The sequence below is a fragment of the Saxophila tyrrhenica genome, assembly GCF_035928015.1.
Source record: "Saxophila tyrrhenica strain CCFEE 5935 chromosome Unknown scaffold_14, whole genome shotgun sequence".
NCBI classification, from domain to species: domain Eukaryota; kingdom Fungi; phylum Ascomycota; class Dothideomycetes; order Mycosphaerellales; family Extremaceae; genus Saxophila; species Saxophila tyrrhenica.
Genome location: NW_027041746.1, coordinates 608,934 through 628,208, shown reverse-complemented (window position 1 = coordinate 628,208; position 19,275 = coordinate 608,934). Strand labels below are relative to the sequence as shown.

Genomic DNA, 19,275 nt, shown 5'->3' with positions numbered 1-19,275 from the left:
TCACGAAATGCCTCTCAAGTCGGATCTGAGTGTCGCTGGGGAGAAGCTCGACCCCAAAAACATATCACAAGCAACACACGAATTCAATGACAACCTCATCAAGATCATGGAAGGAGGACCGAAGTGGTACGACGTACGTTCCAGCAACTAGCTGTGACTGCGTCGATGAGAACTGATCTCTTGTCGTAGGTAGGAGCAGAAAAGTACCGCCGGATGCGAGAAGCGGGCGAGACTCCCTTGCCAGCCCCTGTCCTCCTCGAAGGCGGCAAGAACATTACCCTCCCTTCACGCGATCAAGGCCGCAAGATCCCTTGCCGTGTCTTCGAGCCCTCAGACGGCAAAGCTAAAGGTGTTTTCCTCCACATCCACGGCGGCGGCTGGGTTCTCCAATCCGAGAGAGCGCAAGACCCATACCTCAAATTCCTGGCCGATACCTGCCGCATGGTCGTCGTCAGCGTGGGATACCGCCTAGCCCCGGAACACCCCTATCCAGCGCCGAATGAAGATTGCTACGACATTGGCGAGTACCTCATCGACAACGCGGAGAAAGACTATGGTGTCCCGCTCCTATTCCTTGGTGGCGAGAGCGCAGGTGGCCATCTCAGCGCTGTGACGTGCCTGCACTTGTTCAAGTCTCGACCAAAGTTCGCTTTCAAGGGATTGGTGCTCAACTACGGCGTCTACGACTTAAGCGGCCTGCTTCCACAAGCATACAACTTCAAGCTCCCGCTCGTGCTCGACTTCGAGATCATGAGCAAGTTCATCGAAGCGTATGCGGCGGGTAAGTCGATAGAAGAGAGGCGGGACCCGGATATCAGTCCTTTCTTCGCGGATCTTGCGAGTTTGAGGGGCAAGCTGCCACCGGCGCTGTTTACTGTTGGTGGACAGGATTTGCTTCTAGACGACACGGTCATGATGGCGACCAAGTGGATGATGAGTGGGAACGAGGGCATCATGAAGATCTATCCTGGCGCTCCGCATGGATTTACGCTGTTCCTACCGAGTGTGAAGACGGAGACAGTCAAGGAGGCTATGGATGATATTGAGACTTTTGTCGGTGAGCGCTGTTAACAGGATAAGCCATAATCGAATGCGTTGAATCATTGCGTATCGTTACCGCCATCAACAAGACTTCTGCAACGCCATGTTGAATGCGGCGGTGTATCATCTCTCATAAGCCCTGGACTCCTAACCATGCGCTGTACTTTTCCTTTTCCCGACGCCGCTAGTATAGCACTCTTGTTCTAATTCGCGACCCCAGATCCTCAAGACTCTGATACAGATTCTTGATCTCACTCGAGTTGACATTGCTGATATCCGCCATCAGGTACGCCACCTCGCCTCTGCTGTCAGTCATCTGTTTGTCGACGTTGTGATTACCCAGGATCTCGTTGACTCGTCTCAGTACACCAGGCACGTTCTTGTGGATGTAGACGACCCGGACATGGTTGGGCTCATCGAGTGTGAGCGAGCGCAGGTTGACCTCTGGCATGTTGACAGCCTGCAGTGTGGTGCCGAAGTTGACGTAGTTCACCAGAGCTTCAGCAACCTCGACACCAATAGCCGATTGCGCCTCTTCTGTGCTGCCGCCGATGTGAGGAGTAAGGATGAGGTTCTTCAGATTTCTCAGATCTTCCGTCCAGGTGTTCAGGTCGTTGTTGAAGCCGGGTCCGTTGCCGCCGGGCTCGTTGGGGTAGACATCCAGCGCTGCGCCAGCGATTTTGCCGCTCTGCATTGATTTGATCAAAGCTGGAATGTCCACGACGCTGCCACGAGAGGCGTTGAGGAGATATGCTCCGTTGCGCATCTGCTCTAGTTGTGCGGTAGAGATCATGTTCTTCGTCTCCTCTAGTTCCGGCACGTGGAGGGTGACGAAGTCGGCCTGTTTGAGCAGCTCTTCGAGCGAAGGAACCTGTTTCGAGGTGTTCATGCCCATGAGGTTGACGACGTCATAGTATATGACGTTCATGCCCATCGACTCTGCCAATACCGACAGCTGGCTGCCGACGTGACCGTAGCCAACGATTCCAAGCGTCTTGCCTCGCACCTCCCAGCAGCCGTTCGAGACCTTGTTCCAGACACCGTTGTGTAGCTCCATGCTACGCTCGGCGAATTGGCGTGCCAAAGCAATGATCTCGCCAATCATGAGTTCAGCCACGGAGCGCGAGTTGCTGAAGGGCGAGTTGAAGACGCAGATGCCATTATTTGCGGCGTACTTCAGATCGACCTGGTTCGTGCCGATGCAGAAACAGCCTATGACTATGAGGTTCTTCGCGTGCTTCAAGACGTTGGCGGTGAGCTGCGTCTTCGACCGAATCCCAATGACCTGGACGTCTTTGATCTTCTCTATCAGCTGGTCTTCGGGTAGCGAGCTCTTCAGCGATTCCACCTGATATCCTTCCTTCTTGAGAATCGTCTGCCCGGTCTGGTTGACATTTTCAAGCAGGAGAACTTTGACGTCTTGGGTGTGGAATGGCTTGAGTTCTCTCGTCGATGCTCGTTGCGGAGCGTGGAATTGTTGATTCGGGCTGTGGAAGGTCGCGGTCGGGCTCTGCGAGAGGCTGTTGGAAGGATCGAAAGAGTTGGACACGGCGCGGTCGAGGCCGGCGCTGCCGTTGCGCTCGGGTATGTCTCGAGCGGCGGTGGGCATGTTGGGCAGTGTGTCGTTCTTTAGTATTGGTATGGTGGCGGTCCTTTATGTGAACTCACTTTGGCGACGTGAGTAATCGTCTTCGGCGATCACATGCACGAGGGAAAACTTCCAGGGTCTAGCCTGCAAGATCGACAGGCACTGGCGTCAGCCTTACAACCGTATTGGGAAACTGAGAGTGAATGAGAAAGCATATAGAATGTGGACGTGATGAGAATAATTGCAGAATGCGATTCCTACATGACATCGAAAACGCACCAGAGCGCATGCTCTGGAAGGTGGATGACAACACTCGAGGCTACAAGCTTCTGTGATTTGTCTCAGTACAGAGTATAGATACTATTGAGTCTATCAACAACGATGACGGCCTGCGGTCACTGCATCGCAGCCCTGAGCGACCTTGTGACGAACGTTGTACAACAGGTACTGCGCCACGAGCCTGGTCGAGGTGCATGCGCCCCTGGACCGTGTGGCCTGGCTCCTGTGTTTGCGCAGGCAGTATGCTGACGTTCTCATGGCCGAAGACCATTTCGACGCCCGTGGAGAAGTGTCGTCCAGCCTGTATACGCTGTGTCCCATTGACGTGGTATTTTTCCAATGAAAAGGCGGCAGACCATATTTGACCAGGCTCTGCTTTCGACTGCTTAGGCCAATCGGTCCTCAACCTCCCTTCATTCTGTCGACTGTCGCAGCGGCCTTCAATGATGCTCCCTACCAATTCCATCGCCCTAACCCATTCACAGCTTCGAGATTGGCTTCTTTGGTCGGATGAACAACGCCTCTCCAGTCGCGCACACAATCTCGTCGCCATAGTAGTCCTCGTCCGCGCCGACTCTCTGCTTGACTTCTGCAACGATCCACTCCTTCCTTCCCTCTCGCTTCACATAGCGTGCGCTCACGATCAGCGGGGCCTGTGTCGCAACGGGCTTCAAGTATCTGATCTTCAACTCCGCCGTGAAGAAGCTGTATCCTTCGGGCGGCAGTTCTCCCTCTGCTCTGCCTGTTGCCACCTCAGACATGTGGTCTCGCTCCCAGTTGGCAGACTGCAGGATGCCCATGCCTTCGTCGATTATCGTCGCTACAATCCCGCCATGCATGATGCGAGGATGTCCGTTGACCCCATCCCCAATGGTCATGAGGGTGTGGACTTCTTCAATCCTCTCTTGTGCGACTGGTGGCTTGGTGTAGAAGGTCAAGCATGATCGGATGGTTCGTGGTGTCTTTAGAACGTCGGCAAACAGCGAGTCCTCGCCGGATGGCTTTAGCTTTCGAGAGCCTGGTACACGTGTGATTACATTTGGTCGATTGAGGAGAGAGGCACACCTGCAGACACAAGATTAGCGAACGTCTCGAGACATGGTGTTGTGTTGGCTATTACCATGGAATCCGCAAGAACGGCTCTCTGCTATCAGAAGGCGGCATTGCGTGAATGGTACGCCCAACACCAGGCCGTGCCCTTGGGCTTCAAGGTCGTCACATTGGTGTCGGGCATACTCCTCCTGGACAAGGCGAGAGCTGATCGTTGCAGGGGTCCATCAACCTCGGCTTGTCGATTCACATGCAACACCCAGACGCGACTTCCTCTGACGACTCAACATCACGTGCAAAAATGGAAAGAGCGAATATACTGTCATCGCGGGTCTACGCAAGACGAGCTTCTCCCGTCGTCAGGCAAGATCCAAGAGATGAGACCGCTTGAAGGCTGAGCTGGCGCCTCCAAACCATCGACAGAGCCCCTCGACACGTTACATGTCCCTAGCGTTACATAACGCCTGTGGCGTGCAGCAACACCACAGATACAGTATATCAGTAGGTCGTACGCCCTACTGGGCCTTTCTTCTCAAACCCAAGAACCAGCATGAACGCGACTTTGGACGTTGACGCCGCCAGCAACACCACAGCAGCCATCTTATGTGCATACAACGACCGACGCAGCTCCAAAGAATTCTAGGTGGAACTCTTCGTCGTCCATTTGACAAAAATCGCGGCCTACTGCCACATTCTCTCGGGACGTAGAGAGAGGGTAGTCTCGTGGAAGGCCGCCTTCTATGTATTTGCACCCTACAGCATCTTCGCCTACCACCTGCTGGCTCCAAACACATTCCTCTGCGGTCTGGTCTACTACCTCTTCCGCCCTTCGGAAGAACTGAGGGATAGCCTCTGGCGGACGCCGCTCTGGTTGTTCGGCACGGTACCGAAGTCAGAGGGAGACGGATACGAGCTGCTTCAGCCAGGCCTGGACAGTCCACGGGACAGACGCCAGAGAATGAGTCCAGGTTTAAGAAGATCGGGCGATTCCTCCTTGCAGCAACGTTCCTGGTGCAGTGCATTGGAACAGTGGTACTCTACTCACGACGCCGTCAGCACCATGATGTCACCTTCGCTGACCAACGAGTCTTCGAAATGGGCTGCACCGGCATGCTCACGGCGACGTACTGGCTTGCGGACACCCTCGAGCTCCCTCCGTTCTCGAGACCCGCCCCAAACCTGCCTCCCGCCGCTAAAACCAAGTATGATAAGATCATCCTCGAGATCCGCGAATGCCAGGCAGCACCAATGCTAGGCGTTGGCGACGACCAGCCAATTCTCTTATCATTCTTCAAGAACGGCGCCGTAGCTTTGAGTATCGTACTCGTTGAAGGAAAGCTGGAAATCTTCAAACTCACATTCGCGTTGATCCACGACATCTTCACCGGCGATGACACGACATCCGGAGACGACTACACGGTGGAGTTCATCGTCTTCATCTTCGGCTTCTCCATCAGTGGTCTTATGTCTGTCTTCGCATTCTGCGGAACCCCTCGCAGCAAGACTTCCATGAGGCTGGGGAAGCGGCGAAAGTCGGAAGGTACGAAACCGTGGTGGATGTTCTGTCTTTGTCCATGCGGGATGGTACTTTTCTGGTTCCTAACTGTGCTTTTCCTCAGCGGCATTACCTCGTTGGTGGTGTTCTGTGTTGGTTGCAGCAACATCGGCGATCAAATCACCCAGCTGGATGCGTGGCCAACGAACACGACTTGTCCCCTGCTTTGGAGCGATTCAGCTGCGAATTGGATATGGGCGCTTGCGTAGCGATCAAATGTGTTTGTACAGCTGTTCTGTTTATACTAGAAGACCGCTTAACGCTATGTACGACAAAGTATCCTTATAACGAAGATGCATCTCATGACCCAACCAAAGCGTTCCTGTATACCCAATGACTTGCCCGTTCACGTCATGAGCAAACACCTTGACATAAGCAGGCCTCTCATGACCTAGCTCGATCTTCGTCTCAAAGCCTGCCCTAGCCACGCGGACCAGCGGCTCCAGCGGGTACATAAACTCGACGACCTGCTCGCTCCCTTCTCGCGAACTGCCCTCCGTTTCCGGGAAAGCGGCTGCAGTGTCGCTTCCAAACACCACCCATTCTTTGACCTCCGTGGCACCGTTCCAGCTGACCCACAGAGTACCGTTGCGATCAAAGGCGATGCTTGGTGGCCATAGCGGCTTGCCAACCCAAGACTGCTTGTAGACTCGCGATGACTGCACACCAATGCCACCAACGGAATGTCCAGAATACAGTGGGCTGTATTGGACATCGCGGATCAGCCGCCCGTCGCTGGTGTGTTCGGTGAACTCTGCATTCACACCCCAGCTGACGAGATAGTGCTTCGTTTCTGCTTTCGTGGGTCCGTCCGGGTAAGGCAGAGGGTGCATTGAGCCGAAAATCACGCTCTTGAGCCCATGTGAGCTTCGGAAGTCATGGACTAGCTCGACGGTCAGATTTTCCGGATTACTCGTGGTGATGCGGACCTCACGCCCTCTGGAGCACGAAGGGCCAGTACAACCCAGCTGTGTTGACAGCTCGTGGTTGTCAAAGAACGTAATCTGTACATCATTAGATTTCAAAAATCTTGTGAGAAGACGATTCTTCTCTTACCCTGGATATCGCATCGTCCCAGAACCTCGCATGATGCTGCCATCCAAAGCCCAAAGCTCCTTCGCTGCCTTCGTTCGCCGACAAGATCTCAGGACTGGTGACATCCGTGAAGTCGTTCAGCTTGCCGTTGAGATTCCAGACAGGCTTTCCCGTCTTCCCATCAATGTAGACCAAGGTTTTTAGATTGCGCAGCGAGACGAGATAATTGCCTTCGGCAGTCCTTTGGAGCGAGTTGATATGGTATACGTCGATCCCAGACGACGTTGTGTAGGAACCAGCCGTATCATCGGCAGACCCTCGACGCCGGGTATCGAAGGTACTCGTGTAGTTCCAGTAAGTCATATCCGGACTGAAGTGATCGCTCGCACACCAGGTGAACAGAACTTCACTGTCGACAATATTGAGCTCTTGGAAGCAGCTATCCGCAAGCATGTCATTGGTACTGCCACCTATCGAGGTCAAGTCGAATCTCTTGTCTTGGTATGCCGTGAGCAATACAGTGTCGTCAGAAGTGACTGCACACTCGTGCATGTCGGCGTCGACGGTCAGAGGTGCTCCCAGAGTAACGTTCCACGCCAGCTGATAATGCTCATCGTAGAACACGCAGAAACCCTGCGAATCGCCGCGGTTTCTCGCACCATGCCAGAATGTCAGGTATTGCTTGCCATCAAATGACTGGACTCTGGCATTCATAGCGTAGTCGAAGCTCGGATCGGAATAGACCAGGCTGAGATCATCGTCCCGGAAAATGTACGGGCCAGCACCGGTGTAGTCGAGAGTGAAGAAGAGGTGAAACGAGCGGTCCGAGAGTATCAAGTCTTTCCGCCATTCTCCGTAGTTGAAGACCGGAGACGTGATGTCTGAGCTGTAGTACGTTTGCTCTGGCACATGTGTTCCATTCTGGTAGCTTTCAAAGTCATGGAGGACTGGTTGGTCGGCCAGAGCGAAGCCTGCAAGTGCCGTGACGAGCCATGGGTGCATCAGGCATTGAGTAGTGAGGTGATGCCGTTTCAACGAGATTCACGACATGCTGATGTTGACGGTGAAAGAACAACCAACGTGGACTCGCAGAAAGGATCACGGCTCCCTTAGCCTGGCGCCGGCGCCATGAGTTTGAACCTTGTCAGCCACGGGATGAACGGATGCGTCTCAACCGGAGAAGGCTGTCCAATGTAGACTCCAGTCTTCGTAGTATCTTAATAGAAGGACATTATGGTCTACCTGCGAGACTTCCAGATCACTGACTCGAGACCTCGATACGACCATCGTGAGTTGGATATGGGATGATATGCTCTACGATGCAACACACTTGGATATCACCTAGGCTCCGCCATCACTACTCCTTACATAAGACCTGTACACGGATTGAATCTCGTCGAACGACACTCCCACTTCCAAAACCCGCCTTTGCCTCCCTACAGCAAGTCCCTCTTCACAAACTCCTCCCTGAGAGTCGCTCCAAGCTTCGCAGGGCTCTTCTCGACAACCACGCCGGCTCCTTCTAACGCACTGATCTTCGAGTCCGCGCCACCCTTGCCACCGCTCACAATAGCACCAGCGTGACCCATTCTCCGTCCTGGAGGCGCGCTGATACCGGCGATAAAGCTCACGACCGGCTTGTTCGCCGTGTTGGCCTCCTTCAAGAAGTCTGCTGCGTCCTCCTCTGCGCTGCCACCAATCTCCCCGATCATGATAATGCCGTCAGTCTCCTTGTCATTCAGGAACACCCTCAGGCAGTCGATGAAGTTTGTTCCGCTGAAAGGATCACCACCGATGCCAACAACAAGAGATTGTCCGAGTCCAGTTTGTGTTGTCTGGTTGACAGCCTCGTAAGTGAGAGTTCCAGACCGGGAGACGATTCCGACACGGCCTCGCTTGTGGATGAAGCCAGGCATAATGCCGATCTTGCATTGGCCCTAGAATGATGCGTTAGCATTTGATCCTCATGGAGCCCAAGTATCTGTCGTTGCAACGCTCGCATCTCTCTCAGTCAGGCCTTTGTTTCTTAATCAAGCCCGCAATTTGCGGGCAGATCATACTCTTCCTATCATGTTCAAGTAATAGACTCATCATTGTAGCTTCTCTTCCAACCCTTTTCATACGAACATGGAACATATCGACTCACCGGAGCAATGATACCAGGACAGTTCGGCCCTACCAGTCTTGTCTTGTTCTGCGTCTTGAGAATGTCGGTGATCCGGACCATGTCATGCTGCGGAATCCCCTCCGTTATGCAGACAATAAGCCCAATCTCTGCTTTGATCGCCTCTTCAATACCAGCTGCTGCAAGCGGGGGTGGCACGAATATCGCGCTTGCGTCTGCTCCCGTCTCCTTCACTGCATCGGCCACAGATGCGAACACAGGCTTGCCGAGGTGCTCCGTCCCAGCCTTCTTTGGGTTCGTGCCGCCGACGACGTTCGTGCCATACTCGATCGCTTGGTGCGCGTGAAACGAGCCCTGTGGAAGCAGCGCGTTAGCTTCTAGATAGCGATGCAGGGGAACATCCGGTGAGAGCTGGAACGTACTTGTCTGCCGGTGAACCCCTGGAAGATGACTTTGGTCTTGTCGTCGACTCGCAGGTTCACATTGGTTGCGGCGTAGCCTGTCGGTGCGGCCGCTGCGGAGGCATATGCGGCGGAGGCAGACTTGGTGAGAGGAGAAGAACGCAGAGCACGAGTGAGCGGCTGCCGCAGAGATTGCATTACGGCGGAGGCGGAGGCTAGGGCGGACGGGAAGGTAGTTGTGGTAAGGACGGCGGCTTGGAGAGCCTCGAGTCGGAAGATGCGCAAAGGTCAGAGGGTACAGATAGGTCCTGGTGGGTGTTGCTGAGAGCTCCAGCTCCTGCCCTGTTTCGATTGGTTTGCGCGGATCGCTCCACTAGCGCGAAGTCTAAAAACGCTACTTCGTTTCTCCCGAAGCATGTGAAAGCCGTATCACAGACAGAACGCAGAGTTACCAAACAGGACGAGCCTCCAGAATTCCATTGTGGACGAGTTCGGCCTTGACTCAAATATACGAAGAGCAAAAGAGTAACATGCTACAACATTGCAATGACGGGCCTGCTTCAACTTCCTTCTGAGCTCATATCTGAAATTGCCAGTTACTTGGACACGGAGACGCTTTTCTCGCTACGTCTGTCCAGCAAGTACCTCGAGCAATCATGCCTGTCTGTATTCGGCAGACGCTTCTTCCGAAAGAAGGGTTTCCTCATTACCACCCGAAGCATATCGGTCCTCCAAGCTATCGCGAGCCAGGAGAAGCTGCAAAAGTATGTTCAACACGTCTGGATAAACCCTGACTGCTACACATCGAGTGGGCCTCGCTGTGACCCGCCAAATCTATATGATGAGTCCAAGGAGGGAGATTGCACCCCCTCAAGCAAAATGGACCGCAGGCGGTGGCGTGCATGGCATGCATGTACGCAAGACCACGCGACATTGATATACACACCGCACCTGCTGGCAACATTGCTAAAGTCAGCATTTAAAAGTTTGCCCAATCTCACTGTCCTTGGCATGCGGCGAAGTGAGGACCATCATGCGTGGGGATGCAAAGAGTTGAAGGATGCAATCGGGCAGGACCCACGAATTGTTGGATCATATCCAGGGGCTCAGGATGGCTTATCGGGTCCAACGCTCCTCTTCATCGCCTTCGTGAACGCTGTCGCAGAGGCTAAGGTATCATTGAAGCGACTTTATACAGATGCAATCGAGATTGACAACATCCGCGATTGCTACTTGCCGCAACGCCGGCTGGAGCAAACATTCCGTGACTTGCTCTATCTCGAAGTCAATGTCTACAGGGGCCGTTACTCAGAAGAACAAACACTTGATTTACTGAAATGCGAGAGAAAGGAAGAGTACGGCAAGGGTTTCCTGCGATTTTGGAAGGCATGCAAAAATCTACATGAAGTCGGACTACAGGTGTTCGATGGTCCCATGCGGCGATACATGCTACCGCCGACCTCCAATGATCTACCCGATGGACTTCCACCGTCACGACTCGACCAATTCTCATGGCTCCAAGCCTACCCTCACATCGCTTTTCAGAAGCTGGTTGAGAACGTACAACTCCATCAACTAAGAAGGATCAAACTGGAGAAGATGACCACCACGCCCGATACGCTTCAGGCATTCTTGTCGCCATCACGAGGCTCACTCACGAGCATCAAGTTCCGCGACTTTCGCCTCCTGTCTAGCGACGAGAGCGGCCGGCCATGGCAGAGTGTGTTCACCTTCCTCCGAGACGACTGTCCTGACCTATTGTACATCCTCCTCAACCGTCTCATGTACGAAGGCGGAACCATCTCGTTTGTCGAACACCCTCCGCTTCCTGTTCCGTACCTCGAGATCCAGGATCCGAACGACAACCCGAATGTTCAATATGGCGAGCCCGTCAGTGACGGCTTCTTCAGCAAGTACGAACACATTGCGCTGGAAGCCAGTGGGCGAGAGAATGTTGCAGCGAAACTGGGTAGTATCGTCAACCAGCACTGGTATCAGCAGCCGCTATTTAGCTACCAGATGGTGAGTAAATATGGGTAAAAGGGCTCACCAAGACATCATCACACTGCAAGTGGCGCTCTGAGACCTTTTGAACCCTCCCTCGCCATCGAGAAACTTGCTGACCCTTTTACCCTTCGGTGCTTCAGGATGAGGACTTGTGGCACACGGATACTAGTGATGAGGAGTGGTAATGGTAGTTGAGCAGGATTGGAACTAATGCAAATTGGTCAAACGCAAGCGTTCTCTCGTTCAAACATGTATCACAATTGAATGTTCAATGTCGTTGCCAAAAGCGCTGCTCTAAGAAAGGTCGGCCCGTGCGTCAATCGCCAAGACTTGGTTCTAGCTTTCTAGAGCTCGACTTCATCGCCGCAAATTTCACTGACCGCAGAAGCAGCACCACTTTCTACCACTGTATCCTACACAGCAGCGCATCCGCAATGGCGCTCGTCAAGACGCAGAACGAGAGCGACGAGCACGTCATCAAGCCAGAGAATGTTGGGGCGAAGACACTTTCAAGCCAATTTCCACTTCTCTGTAAGACATTCTTGTTCACATTTCCTCTCACGGCCACTGACATTTCTGGCAGTACGCAACTATGAAGACCTACTCGTGCGGACGGGTCACTTCGTAGGTTCCATCTGGAGGATCAAAAGCTGGGACATCACTGACTTCTCCCACAGACACCCATTCCCGCTGGCTGCACACCTCTCCGACGCGAACTCAAGCAGTATATCTCCTCGGGAGTCATCTGCCTCGACAAGCCCTCGAATCCCTCCTCCCACGAAGTCGTAGCATGGCTCAAGCGCATGCTGAGAGTGGAGCGCACCGGGCACAGCGGTACCCTCGACCCCAAAGTCACCGGCTGTCTCATTGTGTGCATCGACCGCGCGACAAGACTCGTCAAGAGCCAGCAAGGAGCAGGGAAGGAGTACGTCTGTGTACTGCGCATGCACAGCAAGCTTCCAGGCGGTCAAGCACAGCTCGCGCGCGCGCTGGAGACTTTGACTGGCGCGCTCTTCCAGCGGCCACCGATCATTTCGGCGGTGAAGAGACAGCTCCGCATACGCACAATTCACGAAAGCAAGCTCCTCGAATTCGACAACGATCGGCAACTCGCAGTCTTCTGGGTCTCGTGCGAGGCGGGAACATACATCCGAACTCTCTGTGTACATCTCGGTCTTCTGCTTGGTGTGGGCGCGCATATGCAGGAGCTAAGGCGTGTACGGTCCGGAGCCATGAACGAGCAAGAGAACATGGTCACTTTGCACGATGTGCTGGACGCGCAGTGGCTGTACGATAATCAGCGGGACGAGTCCATCCTCCGATCTGTCATTCAACCTCTGGAGACACTTCTCGTGTCCTACAAGCGCGTGGTTGTCAAGGACTCGGCAGTCAACGCAGTCTGCTACGGTGCGAAGCTGATGATCCCGGGACTTCTGCGCTACGAAGGCGGCATCGATGTATACGAAGAGATTGTCTTGATCACCACAAAGGGGGAGGCCATCGCCATCGCCATCGCGCAGATGAGCGCAGTGGAGATGTCGTCGTGCGATCACGGCGTCGTAGCCAAGGTGAAGAGATGTATCATGGAGCGCGACCTGTACCCGCGGAGATGGGGCATGGGACCTGTCGCTGTCGAGAAGAAGAAGATGAAGGAGAGCGGCAAGCTCGACAAGTACGGTCGCATGAACGAGCAGACTCCTGCGCAGTGGAAGAAGGAATATCAGGATTTCAATGATCCCGAGGGCGTCAACGGTAAGTTCGGACAGAGCGAGCAGCAGGCAGACGAGGGCGCAGCGGTGAAGGAGGGTATGCCGGGGAGAGGCAATGAGTTACCAAAGAAGGAGGAGGTCCTAAGCGCAGAGCCGGTGCCACCAACAAACATCGCAGAGGCCCCTGCCGAGAACGGTGAGGCGGGCGAGAGGAAGAAGAAGCGCAAGCACGAAGGCGAGACGGCAGAAGAGAAGGCGGATAGGAAGCGGAAGAAGAAGGAGAAGAAGGAGAAGCGAGCTTCGAAGGGAGCAAAGGAGGAGGCGGATGACAGCGATTAAGAGAGGTCTGATGCCGTGCTGGAATCGAAGTACTGAAGGCGCACACGGCGACTTCAACGCATCATGGGTGTTCAGGCGGGTATGACTTGTGGAAAGGCTTAGCTGGTCCCTGTATCATACGAGCGATGAAGGCAAGGCGTTCCAGGAGCTGATGGCGTTCTATGGGTATGAAGGCAGCGAGAAGAGCTTGAAAGCATCCGTATGCCGCCGTTGCGAAGATGTCCATAGCGAATGCAAACATGTGAAAGTGCTCATCAACTCCGCTGTGTGCCTCGTCATTTGAACCTATAGCCATTGCAGGCGTGTGCATGTGCTGTCCTTCTGTGACACCCGATAAAGTTCGTCCGCTGACCCTTGATCTCGCCCCGCGCAACACACCCCACTTCGTTTGCTGTCGTTGAAATATCTCTTCGACAACAACCACACCTCACCGTCAACACTTTTTCACGACAACAACAACTCTTGATTACAGTCCACCGTCAACGCACTCACAACTCACATACCCCCAAACTTCATCCGCCAAGATGAAAGCTGGTAAGAGCTGACCACGATGCAACCCACCATTGGCTCGAAAGACATCATTGATCGCTGACCGTACCATAGTTGTTGCTGGCGCCAGTGGCGGTAAGATCTCACGAGCGAAAGTGTTGTATACAACATATGGCTAATCTTTGCGATGCTCTGTGGTAGGCATTGGCCAAGTAAGTTGTTAGCAATAGCCTGTGCGACCTTCTGCTCATCTGATCTAACACATGCTATAGCCCCTCTCCCTCCTGCTCAAGGCGTGCCCGCTCGTCGACCACCTCAGCCTCTACGATGTCGTCAACACCCCGGGTGTCACCGCCGACCTCTCTCACATCTCTTCCGTCGCGAAGATCGACGGCTTTCTCCCAGCGGACGACGGCATGAAGAAGGCGTTCACCGGGGCGGACATCGTCGTCATTCCTGCCGGTATCCCACGTAAGTGAAAACAACACAAGGAAAACAACTTCGTGGGAAAGGAAAGTTCAAGAGCACATCCTAAAACATCTTGATTCTACAGGCAAGCCAGGCATGACCCGCGACGACCTTTTCAAGATCAACGCTGGCATCGTCCAGGGCTTGATCGAGGGTGTCGCCAACTACTGCCCCGACGCCTATGTCCTCGTCATCTCCAACCCCGTCAACAGCACCGTCCCGATCGCGGCTGAGGTCCTCACCAAGGCCGGCAAATTCAACCCAAAGAAGCTGTTCGGTGTCACCACGCTCGATGTCGTGCGTGCCGAGACGTTCGTGCAGGCTATCACCGGCACCAAGGACCCCGCGCAGACCGTCATCCCAGTCATTGGTGGTCACTCCGGCGAGACGATCGTGCCGCTGTTCTCCCAGGCGAAGCCCTCCGTGGACATCCCGAAGGAGAAGCTTGATGATCTGACGAAGCGTATGCCCAACACCGTCCCAGCTACATTGGCATATGTGCTGATCTTAATGCTTCTTACTAGGCGTCCAGTTCGGTGGTGACGAGGTCGTCAAGGCCAAGGACGGCGCTGGTTCTGCCACGCTCAGCATGGCTTACGCTGGCTACCGTTTCGCCGAGCGCGTCATGCAGGCGGCCAAGGGCAAGTCTGGTGTCGTCGAGTCCACCTTCGTCTACCTTCCAGGCGTTGATGGAGGTGACGCGATCGCCAAAGAGACTGGCTGCCAGTACTTCTCCGTCCCCGTCGAGCTTGGCCCACAGGGTGCTGTCAAGGCGCACAACATCGTCGGATCCGCCAACGAGTACGAGAAGGGGCTGCTGCAGGCATGCTACGACGGGCTCAAGGGCAACATTGAGAAGGGTATTGACTTCGTCAAGAACCCACCTCAGAAGTCTGAGAAGTAAGCAATCCAATTTCTTTTCATTTTGTGGCATGGCACGCGGCAGAAGGAGTATTGGGTCTTGTGCCTGGTGCTAACGGGCATGGCTGGCAGATAGGCTTTGATCGCAAGGAGCGTCACTGGCACATAGCTGGCTTTCACTGGGTCGTACGGTCGGGCTTCAGTGAGGCGATATGATGAGATGTGCATGACGAAGGCTGCATGAAACATACTGACAGTCCCAAGCTGTGAATGATGATGCAAAGCTCTCTCATGAACTACCGTCTCTCAAATGGTGATGTCCATGGCGCTGCTCGTTGGTCTGAGCGTCCTCAGTCAGCTTCTGGCGTCTCACGAGTCCTTTCGTTTTGCCCATAGACCCAGATGACCTTTTTGTCCACTTTTTGTCCACGGAGGCGTACGAATCAAGCTGTCACATGGGTATCGTGTACGGAAACAATCTCGGTGTCGGATCTCATCCCCTCGCCGCCCAATCTTGCGATATGACGCGCCCTCCGAAGACTCAGTGACCGCCGCGACAATACATTCTGCATCATGTGATGAGGCTATAAAATGCCTACAGTCGATGTTAGCACCGTACCGTGAGCGTAGATCCTGCGCTCGACTTGAGTCCGCCATGTGGTTTGACTGCTCGCAGTCTTGAACTGCTGGTCGTTGTGCGGCTGTCGATCATTCCAAACTCTCACGACGAAGCAATCTCTCCGGTGTGCCAGATATCAACTTCACGAGAGTGAGATTTGAACTTCCAGTACATAGGGGACGACTGGGCCACGTCTGCGGGTCTGTCTGCGCGAGTTGAGAAAGACGGCGAAAATAGTTGCCACTGATATTTGCTCGCCCTGCTGGATATCAGACAGATCGGTGCAGGGCGTGAGTAGCAAAACCACCGGGACATGTAAGCATCCAAGATGCAAACTGTCAGACCATAAACCTCGACTACCACTGCCTGGGAGAACAAAAACCGGCGATGTTAGAACATTCGAGTGACGGCCTTACATGCGCTCCGTGTGGTCAGCTGCGCCTGCCATTGAGCCTCGTACGATCTGGGACGCTCATGTCGGAACTCACGACAGTGCCGACGAAATGCTAGAACAGAGCAGGCGCGAGGAAGGGGTTTGAATGTCCGATAGACTTTCCTTCTCCGTGGAAGGTAGGCCACGAGGGTTCTATACATATATCAGCCTGCCATCTCCCATCTTTTCTACAAGAGCGGCATTCCAAATCGCCTATTCTCCTCATTCTATACTCTCTGTCCTACGATCAGCGAGGGCGGACCGCAGCACTTCTTGTCAACACCACAGCAGCGCGACCAGCGATTTCTCGCAATGAAGGCGGTCATACCCGCGGCCCAAGACGCAGTTCAAGCGATAACATCCGCCGTTAGCATCGACGGAGCATCATGGGGCAGAGCAGACAAAGCCAAATGGCCGCACAACGTCACGGCTTTGCTGGTCTTCGTCGCGCCGACCTGGATGTACATCAACTGGCTAGCACTTGAGCACTACGATGCGTCGCTGCTGGAAGCCGGCCGAGCACTCTTTCTGCAAGGACCGGTACAGCTTATGAAGCACCATTTCCCGCAGCCCACATTTGCTGCGTTCGTTGGTTACGCTGCATGGCTGGGACTGCAGACTGCGCTCTACGGTTTGCTACCTGGGAAGCATTGTTTTGGCCAACGAACCCCTGGAGGCCATTTGCTGGAGTACACGGCGAACGGACTCCTGGCTTGGGCGGTAACGCATGGTCTGTACTTGGCCGCCGCGGTGACTGGGATGCTGGATCCGGCAATTATGGCAAAGCATTGGCAGGGGCTGTTCGTCGCGGCCAATCTCTATGGTGTTGTTCTGGCTGTGCTTGCCCAGGTGAAGGGATATTGGTGTCCTTCGTATCCTGCGGATCGAAAGATGAGTGGTATGAGGCATATGTTGCAGCGACACTTGCACATTGCTAATCTGACGCAGGCTCTTGGATCTTTGACTTCTGGGCTGGTGTGGGTACTCTTGACAATTACGCACGCTTGAGGGTCATGCTGATTGTGTCAAAGGTCGAACTCAATCCTCGGTTAGGCGACTATTGGGACTTCAAGTTCTTTCACAACGGTCGACCGGGTATCGTAGCTTGGACATTGATGTAAGCCATCGAGATGAAATGAAGACAGTCCGCCACTGACACTACCAGCGACCTCTCCTGGACAGCCTACCAATACCAGAATCTCGGCCACATCGCCACCTCCATGTGCATTGTCCTGCTCTTTCACACAATCTATGTCGTCGACTTCTTCCTCAACGAAGACTGGTACACCCGCACCATCGACATCACCCACGACCACTTCGGCTTCATGCTTGCCTGGGGCGACACGACATTCCTCCCAGCCTTCTACACCCTGCAAGCGCAGTACCTCGCCCGCTACCCTGCCTACCTCAGCACAGCCCAGTCGGCGACAGTCCTCGTCCTAGGTATCGGCGGGTACGCCATCTTCCGCATCGCCAACCACCAGAAAGACTACGTCCGCTCGCGAAACGGCAACGCAATCCTCTGGGACCGCCCGGCGACATTCATCCGCTGTAACTACCGCACGAGCGACGGCAAAGAGCACAGCAGCATCCTGCTCACGTCCGGCTGGTGGGCGGTCTCGCGGCACTCGAACTACCTAGGCGACTTGATCTTGGCGTTCGCCATGTGCGCGGCCTGCGGGGTGAACCATGTGTTGCCGTGGAGTTACTTCTTCTATATGACGGTTCTGCTTTGCCATCGCGTGTGGAGGGATGAGCATAGGTGTCATATCAAGTATGGGAAGAAGTGGGAGGAGTATTGCGCCAAGGTGCCGTATCGGATCATGCCGGGGGTGTGGTGACGCAGGTCTGGTTGTTGGGTTGGGGACTTGCGGGCTATTGAAGGCCTGAGCGGTGACTTTGGGGTGTGCTGTACCTAGGCATAGATCGCGGGCTGGTGTCAGAGGAGCTATTCGTATTTGCTCTCTACGAAAATGGCTTTCTTCCGCTACGGAGTGCAGTCCACTCGATGACATTCTTGATATCGCTTTCGTGGAAGTAAGGAACTTGGTAAGCAATCGGCTCTGATTGTCGCTCTGATTTGGCACCAATAGTATGGCACTCATGCAAGGACAGCCAATCCAGCCAGATACCGTTCGCTGTCTCCAGCTGCTACGAAGCACTCCACAGCACCCATTGGACACCTTCGGGACGATCGGCGTCTCTTTGCGGTTATGCCTCGCTGCTGGATATGCTCGAGTAGCGATGTCGCAGAGCGTTGCGCACCGAACCACTCTGTTAAGGGTGGAATGCACCTCTTACCACCTTCCCAGCCTCACAGAACCAGGATGCATCATTTGAGGTGCTGACACTGGAGCTCTGCGTCTCAGACCGAGCGGACTTGAGCCGCAATGCAATCGAGCAGCGGACGAACATGATTCAGGCCTGAACAATTGGCGGATGCCATGCATCGAGCCACAGAGGTGCCTGCTTCAAGGGATCACGGATGCCGCTGGCAGTGAGGGTTTGCACGTGTTTGATCTCTTGTCGAGCCTACTGCTGCTGCGTGTTGAATATGGAGGCCTGTTTTCTGTCAGAATCGTCATTCAACAAGCTTAGAGTGTGACATACAATGAAGCTCTCCAGGCCTCCCTCAAATAACTCATTTGCCACACCAACACCACGAGGATGCTCCGTCGGTGCCAGTGGACTCTTCACCACATACTCCACGTACAGCGTGGCCCAGATCTGGTACAGGACCGTCCGCATATTACCAACGCGTGTGTCGGTGAGCATGACCAGCTTCAGCTGTGTCGGCGTCTCGAAGTAGTGCAGCTTGTATTCGCCGGTCCGATAAGAGAGGAATTGGTCATCTTTGCCTCCCAGTTGGCGTGCCATGCGCCTAAGGGAGAAGATGGTGCCAAAGATGAGCTTGGCGTCGTCTTCGGCCTTCATTGCCCGTTTCGCGGCTGCAGGGACGTCTCCATTGCTGAGAGCATTGGCCGCGTTGGAGGTCGACTTGATGGTTTTTGGTGCCGTCCATCGCTTTGTGTAGATGCACTCGGCTGGATCTTGTTAGTTGTGACTCTGTTTTCGGAGAGTGTATATCTCACTGTGCCTACCATACGAAACGAGACCACGTCAGCAATGTTCTATAGCAGGACCTCTTGTTCGTCAAGACTCACCTATCGAAGATATAAAAGGAGTAAATTGGCGCGTTCATAGTGACGAATGTTGGTGTTGTGCGGTGGAGTTGTGGTGTGTCAGACAAGGGGCAGATTGCAGGAGAAGTGGGTG

At 54.2% G+C, this 19,275-nt stretch overlaps 10 protein-coding genes across 10 annotated transcripts; 5 read left to right on the top strand and 5 right to left on the bottom strand.

Annotated features, from left to right (window-relative positions):
• Positions 1–7: 7 nt before the first annotated feature.
• LTR77_008575 (uncharacterized protein) lies at positions 8–1,071 on the top strand (the record flags this gene model as incomplete). Its single annotated transcript, XM_064805807.1, has 2 exons — positions 8–133; positions 190–1,071. The coding sequence occupies 2 exons, from the start codon at positions 8–10 to the stop codon at positions 1,069–1,071; spliced, it is 1,008 nt and encodes a 335-aa protein (XP_064656267.1).
• Positions 1,072–1,225: 154 nt separating this feature from the next.
• SER33 (D-3-phosphoglycerate dehydrogenase 2) lies at positions 1,226–2,650 on the bottom strand (the record flags this gene model as incomplete). Its single annotated transcript, XM_064805806.1, has 1 exon — positions 1,226–2,650. The coding sequence occupies one exon, from the start codon at positions 2,648–2,650 to the stop codon at positions 1,226–1,228; it is 1,425 nt and encodes a 474-aa protein (XP_064656266.1).
• A 737-nt stretch (positions 2,651–3,387) lies between these two features.
• LTR77_008573 (uncharacterized protein) lies at positions 3,388–4,008 on the bottom strand (the record flags this gene model as incomplete). Its single annotated transcript, XM_064805805.1, has 2 exons — positions 3,388–3,915; positions 3,997–4,008. 2 exons carry the CDS (start codon positions 4,006–4,008, stop codon positions 3,388–3,390), a joined length of 540 nt encoding a protein of 179 aa, XP_064656265.1.
• A 1,744-nt stretch (positions 4,009–5,752) lies between these two features.
• Positions 5,753–7,550, bottom strand: LTR77_008572 (uncharacterized protein; the record flags this gene model as incomplete). The annotated part of the gene is made up of 2 exons (XM_064805804.1): positions 5,753–6,517; positions 6,570–7,550. The coding sequence occupies 2 exons, from the start codon at positions 7,548–7,550 to the stop codon at positions 5,753–5,755; spliced, it is 1,746 nt and encodes a 581-aa protein (XP_064656264.1).
• A 434-nt stretch (positions 7,551–7,984) lies between these two features.
• On the bottom strand, positions 7,985–9,272 carry LSC1 (ligase of succinyl-coa; the record flags this gene model as incomplete). The annotated part of the gene is made up of 3 exons (XM_064805803.1): positions 7,985–8,485; positions 8,695–9,027; positions 9,096–9,272. 3 exons carry the CDS (start codon positions 9,270–9,272, stop codon positions 7,985–7,987), a joined length of 1,011 nt encoding a protein of 336 aa, XP_064656263.1.
• A 348-nt stretch (positions 9,273–9,620) lies between these two features.
• LTR77_008570 (uncharacterized protein) lies at positions 9,621–11,266 on the top strand (the record flags this gene model as incomplete). Its single annotated transcript, XM_064805802.1, has 2 exons — positions 9,621–11,096; positions 11,222–11,266. 2 exons carry the CDS (start codon positions 9,621–9,623, stop codon positions 11,264–11,266), a joined length of 1,521 nt encoding a protein of 506 aa, XP_064656262.1.
• Positions 11,267–11,515: 249 nt separating this feature from the next.
• On the top strand, positions 11,516–13,129 carry CBF5 (centromere/microtubule-binding protein cbf5; the record flags this gene model as incomplete). Its single annotated transcript, XM_064805801.1, has 3 exons — positions 11,516–11,612; positions 11,665–11,705; positions 11,759–13,129. The coding sequence occupies 3 exons, from the start codon at positions 11,516–11,518 to the stop codon at positions 13,127–13,129; spliced, it is 1,509 nt and encodes a 502-aa protein (XP_064656261.1).
• A 524-nt stretch (positions 13,130–13,653) lies between these two features.
• Positions 13,654–14,990, top strand: LTR77_008568 (uncharacterized protein; the record flags this gene model as incomplete). The annotated part of the gene is made up of 5 exons (XM_064805800.1): positions 13,654–13,663; positions 13,820–13,830; positions 13,891–14,089; positions 14,172–14,549; positions 14,611–14,990. The coding sequence occupies 5 exons, from the start codon at positions 13,654–13,656 to the stop codon at positions 14,988–14,990; spliced, it is 978 nt and encodes a 325-aa protein (XP_064656260.1).
• Positions 14,991–16,311: 1,321 nt separating this feature from the next.
• On the top strand, positions 16,312–17,840 carry LTR77_008567 (uncharacterized protein; the record flags this gene model as incomplete). The annotated part of the gene is made up of 4 exons (XM_064805799.1): positions 16,312–16,897; positions 16,948–16,976; positions 17,031–17,116; positions 17,165–17,840. The coding sequence occupies 4 exons, from the start codon at positions 16,312–16,314 to the stop codon at positions 17,838–17,840; spliced, it is 1,377 nt and encodes a 458-aa protein (XP_064656259.1).
• A 691-nt stretch (positions 17,841–18,531) lies between these two features.
• bet5 (Trafficking protein particle complex subunit BET5) lies at positions 18,532–18,933 on the bottom strand (the record flags this gene model as incomplete). Its single annotated transcript, XM_064805798.1, has 2 exons — positions 18,532–18,561; positions 18,610–18,933. 2 exons carry the CDS (start codon positions 18,931–18,933, stop codon positions 18,532–18,534), a joined length of 354 nt encoding a protein of 117 aa, XP_064656258.1.
• Between the last annotated feature and the right edge of the window lie 342 nt (positions 18,934–19,275).